This window comes from Neopelma chrysocephalum, unplaced genomic scaffold (assembly GCF_003984885.1).
Source record: "Neopelma chrysocephalum unplaced genomic scaffold, ASM398488v2 Primary Assembly neopelma1_103b, whole genome shotgun sequence".
NCBI lineage: Eukaryota > Metazoa > Chordata > Aves > Passeriformes > Pipridae > Neopelma > Neopelma chrysocephalum.
This window is the reverse complement of record NW_020897767.1, coordinates 378,209-385,283: the sequence shown is the minus strand read 5'-3', so window position 1 is coordinate 385,283 and position 7,075 is coordinate 378,209. Positions and strand designations below refer to the sequence as shown.

The 7,075-nt window shown below is 50.0% G+C and overlaps 1 protein-coding gene across 2 annotated transcripts in view; it reads right to left on the bottom strand.

The window, feature by feature from the left end:
• The window catches only part of ACVR1C (activin A receptor type 1C), a 10,558-nt gene extending 8,351 nt beyond the window's left edge, over nucleotides 1-2,207 (bottom strand). Inside the window, exon 1 of one of the 2 annotated variants that reach the window (XM_027695963.1) lies at nucleotides 1,976-2,207. In XM_027695963.1, coding sequence (XP_027551764.1) covers nucleotides 1,976-2,129 — 154 coding nt within the window. In that variant the 5' untranslated portion in view covers nucleotides 2,130-2,207. The remainder of the gene's footprint in view (nucleotides 1-1,975) is intronic. The other variant, XM_027695962.1, reaches the window with a different exon arrangement.
• Nucleotides 2,208-7,075: the final 4,868 nt, after the last annotated feature.

Here is a 7,075-nt window from a genome sequence, read left to right as displayed (position 1 = left end):
GATGATAGAAAAAGAGATGATAGAAAAAGAGATGATAGAAAAAGAGACGATAGAAAAAGAGACGATAGAAAAAGAGACGATAGAAAAAGAGATGATAGAAAAAGAGATGATAGAAAAAGAGATAGAAAAAGAGATAGAGAGAGAAAGAGATAGATAGAAACAGATATGGAAAAAGAGAGAGGCACACAAAGCACATTGGCACTGTTACATTTCTGACATGAGTTCCCCCAAATGTTTAGAGCAAAGGGCTCAGGGTAAGAATTCAGTCATTTTTTGGGGGGTACTGAAATACAAAACTGGAGGGTTTGCAACTGCCAGTTGAAGCTCTGGGATGACAGATGTGCCTCCACTGCTCCTCCAGAAACAGCAGCTTCAACCCAAGATACCAGCATCCCAGCTTGGAATAAAACCAGCATGGTGCTTTATTTCTAGAGCATAACCACAATTAGGGTGTCCCTTCTGTAGTCAACCAAAAGAAAAACACTGAAATAATCCTTATTCCTACCCCATAGGACAGGTGAGGTTGGGTACCAGGGTTCAGCAAGAGGTGACAGTGCCCAAGGCTTGCCTGTGGTCTGCCCTCCTATATTTACATGACACAGCAACAGCCTTTCAAATTCCACTCAGAACTATACAACAGCAGCTTAATTTCAAGTTATAATTGTAAATTATGTATTAATTTGCACATTTTTACCTGTAACATCTCTCACTGATGTAAGTATAAAAAGGTATCCACTGATAAAGTAGTGTATATTTTACAGGTTTTTTTCAAAAAAGCCTGGATTAAACACAAATCTTGGGAAGAAGAGTCAAAAGTATTAAACCTAAAAATAGTAGAAATATTTATTTTTAAAAAGCACTGAATCAACTCCATTACACAACTTTGGACCTGGCAGATCACACACTGCACATTTTCCATCGTGTGTGGAGGTTTTGGAGGCTGGAAGGCCTCAGGCAGGGCAGAGGCTCTGTTATTCCCCTGCAAGACCCCAGATAACAGCTCCTGGCTTCAGATACCATCTTTCCAACATCCAGCCCAATGCCACTTCAAATCACAAGCCCCCTGAAGACAGTCCAGCCCATAAAACCTGTGAGGTTACAAGTTCTCTTCAGGCACTTCACAGAATCACAGAATCACGGAATCACAGAACATCCTGCGTTGGAAGGGACACACAAGGATCACTGAGCCCAGCTCCTGGTCCTGCACAGGACAGACCAGGAACCCCCCCATGTGCCTGAGAGCAGACCTTCACATCTGCCTTTCACCTTCATGTTTAGTGCTCATGGGACCCAAAGGCAGCGTGTGGGTGGGAGACCTTTACAAGGTGCAAGAAATCCCCTCTCCCCCAGAGCTGCAGTTTGGATTTTCCTGTGTGAAACAAGCTGGGACAGAACCAGCTGCTGTTTTCCTGGCAGATCAGAGCCCCCACGAGCTGGCTGCACAGCGTGTCCCCACCCTGGGGTGTCCCAGCAGCCTCACAGGGCACTCACCTGTAGCAGTGAATCTACCTTGTATGGGAAGCTGTGGTTTGAGTGTGTTTCAAAATGGCTTTTTGTGGTCCCTGTGCTGGCTCGTGCTTTCTTCTTCCCAAAATCCCCCATGGCCAGTTCTTATCTCTGTCTCAGGAATGTCCTGAGAAGATATCAAGAAGTCTTCTCATTGGACCTTTTAACCCCTTCCTGCGATTGAGTGTCCTGTAAACCCCCTGACCCCGTAATTGGTCTCTCTGTGAATCCTCCAAAACCTATATATGTAACTGCCTCATCAATAAACGCTCTCTTGCCTCCTCTCCAAGTCCCGTGTGCTGTCTCTCCGGCTGCCATGGGACCACGTGGTGGGGGGAGGGTGAGCACCTAACCCCTCCATGCGTCCAGGACCCTGAAGAAACCCCTGGAGCTGGAGTAACCCCTTCCCTATCCACCTCAAGCCTTCGGAAATGGAACCCCACAATGGGAGGAATGCACCCAGACTCACCCACGGGCAGGCGGAGGGTGATGTTGTTGCAGAAGTCGGTGTAGCAGCACTCTGTCCTGGTGATGTTCTTGGAGCTGTGGCAGAAGACCTGGGCGTTGAGCTCCGGGAGGGAGACGCAGGACTTGACCACCTCCTCGCGCCCGTTGGTCAGCATCACCGAGGCCCAGCAGGCGCCCTCCGTCTGGCAGGTGAAGTTGGTGTGTTCACACAGCTGGCACACGCACTGCAGCCCTGCAGAACGGGGGGCAGGGCTGGGGAGAGGCCCCTGGGACAGCAGAGCCCCCCGGGACAGCAGCCCCCCATGGCCTGGTCCTGCTGGCCGAGCACGAGTGCCCCAGGGGAGATCTGGCACGGGGCTGTGCCAGCACTGGTGTCAGCAAACACGGGGCTGTGCCAGCACTGGTGTCAGCAAACGGGCTCTGGGCTGCAGGAGGGAGCCAGTCCCAGCCAGGAGACCCCCAGCAGCACAGGTCCCCAGCACTCACACGTGACAAGTTTTTTAATCTTAAAATTCCCAGGGAATTTCATAGATATCATCTGTCTTGCTCGGTGGAGAAGACTGACCACCACAAAAAGCAGTTCCTGAGAAAGCTGCCTCTTGCTGAGCTGGAGAGACAGAGGTTTGGGTTTATGTTCTCAGCTCTCACCACTCCAGACAGCACCTCGGACAACGCTGAGGACAAAGACACGGGCACAGGCTCTGTTTGACCTGTGCATTTAGACACAGACACATTCATTATGTTCCAAGTGTTAAACACTACCAGTGGCTTCTGGTGAGGAAGCTGTGGCTGACTCCCAGTGACACAGCACCATCCCAGCCCCTGCCCACCCCAGCACCACCCCAGTGACACAGCACAATCCCAGTGACACAGCACCATCCCAGTGGCACAGCACCATCCCAGCCCCCTGCCCACCCCAGCACCACCCCACCCTGCCAGAGCCGACGGGGTGAGAGCACCGAGCTGGGGGGTCACCAGGACACAGCCCCGGCACCCCACGATGGACACGGGCAGAACAACAGACCCTTCTCCCCATCCTCCTGAGGTGGGGCACCCTGTCCAGGCACCTTTCCTGGGTCAGCTGTAACTCTGCCAGACTGAACCCTGCTCTACCCAGGAGAGTAGTTCTATCCATAAACCCATTGCTTCTTTGGGACTGGGGGGGGGATGAAACGAGGGTTTCTTTCATTTCAGCATAACATAGACTTGAAAAGCAAAACATGGGTTAGTGGTGGGCTTGGCAGTGCTGAGGGAATGGTTGGGCTCAATTATCTTAGAGGGCTTTTCCAACCCAAACCATTCCATGACTGTGTGATCTCAGAGTCCCTGCAGGAGCACACAAGTCCTGACAGGCGTCAGCATGAACCTGATCAGCATGAACCTGATTTCTGTTTCTGTGACACTCTTTGTTTTCTTTACAACAATCTCCATCCTGTGCCACCCTCCTCAAATCACAGCTTGTGGCGTTTATCTTCAGCTTGGGCCCACAACAAACTTCCTTGGCACCATATGTCCATGTTTATCCTGGTGAGGGCGTGGCAGGAGCTGCTGCCTCAGCTCTCCCTTGGCACCGGAATGAGCACCATCTATCACCCCCAGCACAGCAGCTGAACCTCCCTTAAAGACATTACCCTGCTCCTGGAAGAGCTGCCAGGAGCAAGACTCATCAGATTCAAATAAATTAGAGATCTAGCAGGAAGAAAACAGACACATCATCACCAAAACTGCAAAATAAAAGCATTATTGAGGAAAGGAGTCTGATATTGTTGCAAGTGTCTTCAAGGATTCAGAGACGTCATTATGCTGTTTTTCTCTCCTTCTTACAGCCTAAAAATAAAATAGGAAATTATCTTTATGATGTCATCCACAGTGGATAACTGACAGATTTATCCATATTCCGTATTTTTCAGATTGCTTCAGAGCAGACCTGATCAAAAACTGTCCCTGCATGTCCTGAGCACCTCCAGGGTGACTCCTCTGAGCCCTGTGAACATGAGAGAGATGAGGATGGCTGAAGGGCTCTGTATCCTCACCCTGACCAAGCCAAGATAGTCAATGCCAGAATGATAAGGCTCTGCACCACTAAATGCTGCCCTCACATAGGGGGAAACACCCAGGAAAACTGTAGCTAAATTTATTCAGAGGCAAGACCAGAGTTGGAGTTTTGGGAAAGATGAGATGCTTTCTTCCCAGAAGATTTACACAGACCACTTTAAATATAATTCTACAAAAGCAGAAGCCCCGGGTTCCCCAGATACCTGCCTGTGCTGCTGACTGACTTCTCCTGTAGAAAAATGGACAGAAATACCAAACCACATATGAACCCCTGACAGTGTTTCCAAGAGCATTTGTGTCCTTCCAGAACCCTTTGTTAACAGAGCAGAAAGATTATCTTAAAACATAACTATGAAAGGATGGGTTTCTTGCACCTCTGCTACTTCAGCTGACTCCCCACCATGGAATCAGAACAGGAGCCTGGGTCCTCGTGGACATGCCCTTGGGAAGATCCATGCATTTCCCTTGGGAAGATCCATGCATTTCCCTTGGGAAGATCCATGTTTTTCCCTTGGGAAGATCCATGCTTTTCCCTTGGGAAGATCCATGCTTTTCCCACTCCCCGTCCTGCCGAACGGGGGGAGGTGACAAACCCCATCAGGTCTCCCCCAGTGTCACACCCCTGCTGTGCCCCACACGTGGCCCCTCAGACACCCTGAAACAGCTCCAGCTCTGCCAAGCCTGTATCCCCATCCCTGCTGGCATCCCCAGGGACACAGCACCCACCAGGATTTGTGCCTGATCTGTGCTGCTCCACCAGGAAAACCCCAGTGCTGTTCCTGGTTATTCATGACAGCTTCCTCCACTGGAAAAACTTGACCATGTATAACCCACCCCTTCCCAAGGACAGCCCTGGCAGTTCCATCAGTGATGCACCATCACAGGAGGAAAGTTGGGACTCCCACCATCCTGGAAACCAGGGAATGGAATAAGGTGACTGTGAAGGAGCTAAAGGAAAAGAGTCAAAGGGGCAGGATGAAAATGTGCTCCTCAAGTTTCAAAATAAGTCACTCTTAATCTGGTAACAAACACAACTCCTTTATTTACTCAAGCACAACAATTCCCTTAAAACATTCCATTCTCTGTTAAGAAATTAGGAGAAAGTGAACGACTGAAACACTCCAGGGCTGCAGAGACCTATGCCAGGCACCCAAACCTGGCCACCAACAGTCCCAGTTCTCCGGGCATGGAACTCTCCAGCCATAATGACTCTCCAGTCATAATAAACTAGTCCTGGCCTTCCCCAAACCCCAGCAACCCCCGCAGGACCATGGGCGGGTTGTCCCACCAGGACTGGCTGCAGAGCCGAGGGAGGGAAGGGCAGAGCAGGACAGGACACACCGTGGGCTCCCTTCCACAGGGACAGGAGTTGGGACAGGCTGAAGGACAGAGGTCTGTGGGGCCACATCCCTCCCCGTGGGCAGCTGGCACTCCACAGGACCCCACAAACAGCAGGAGAAACCAAGAGCCAGCCGAGGTGGCAGGGAAGGATTCCCACATCAGCAAACACACAAGGAAAGCAATTTTTGGATACAGGGACCCCAGGAACAGGTGTTCCCTGGGTCTGGCATTTTTAAGACGTAAATGGTTTTCAAGGATGGGTTTTCTGCTGTTATTGCCATAGAAGCTGAGACTACACACCAGATTTTTGGATGAGCCCCACTATGAATCAAGGACAGCATGACTTGCTCTTCAGAGTGGAAAATAACCTGCCTGACTTACCTAAAAAGCAACATTTTCTGCCTTTAATTTTCGGTGCAACTGTCAGAAAACACCCAGGACAGGCAGACACACTGTGCAATGACCTTACAGAGCAGGAAGAATTGGAACCAGCCCCCAATTCCCAACAAACCAGCACAAAGTTGCCAACAGAAGATGGTTTTGTGTGCTTCCATCCCTTTTCTATCACGTCATCTTCAGCTACATGAACCACTGGATAGCTGAGGAACAAGAGTGATACTACATGTGAACAGCAGATGGAAGAATAGGAGATTAAACAGCAGCTTCATGAAAGCAGCGAGCAATTAAAACATGTGGGCAGACACAGTGCAACCTCAAAGGTTCAATGGAAAGAACTGAGTGTACAGCTGGCACAGGGGGACTGACCCACAGGGCTGATGGAAAGAACCAAAAGCTCTGCAGGAGCAAAGCCAGACCCACCCAAGGTTCTACCAGAAACCTCCTGTGCCAGAACCACACAAGGTTCTACCTTCCAACAGGCTTTTTTACTACACAGATTACCAGGGCATTAATCTTCCATTAAATCATAATCCAGCACTACCAACCATAACTGAAGTAGAGCATTTAAAAATTAAATCGGAAAGCAAATATCTAAATGGCCCTGCAGCAATTAATTGTCTTTCTGGATGGAGCTTGGAGCAGCCTGATCCAGTGAAGGGTGTCCCTGCCCATGGCAGGGGCTTGGAATGAGATGGACTTTAGGCTCCCTTCAAACCCAAACCAGTCTGTGATTCTGTAATGGGAGGAAGGGCTGAATATCCAGAACATTTCCATCCTTGATCATTCTGTACTGTCATTCTATATTGTGCCACATCTACACAGCTGTTAAATCCCTTCAGGAATAGGGACTCCACCACTGCCCCATCCCGAGGGATCAAAAGCCAGAGGAAAGTCAAATCATACAGGAGAACAAAGAGCTTCAACTGTACATGAGCAGTGACCAGTCCACCATCATCCCTCCCCCTGGGAACAGAGGGCTGTGCCTCCCTGGGGAGCACTGGAGACCTCCTCAGCTCACACAGGAGACACCAGGAAGAGACCCAGACCTGCTCTGCCTTTGGGATCAGTTCCCCTCACCTGCCCCAAAAAGGCACAGGAGAAGTAGAAGGAGCTGCAGGACAGATAGCAAGAGGGACCAGGCACAGATTGAGAAACTGGGCTCACATGCCAAAGGCAATTCTGAAGGTGTGAAGATTCTATGAAAAAACATAGATAATATTTAGCAGATGAATGGGGTCAGCTGCTCACCATTCCCCACTCACTCGAGAGCTCCTGGGCAGCACAGACATCACTGGCAGCACATTTC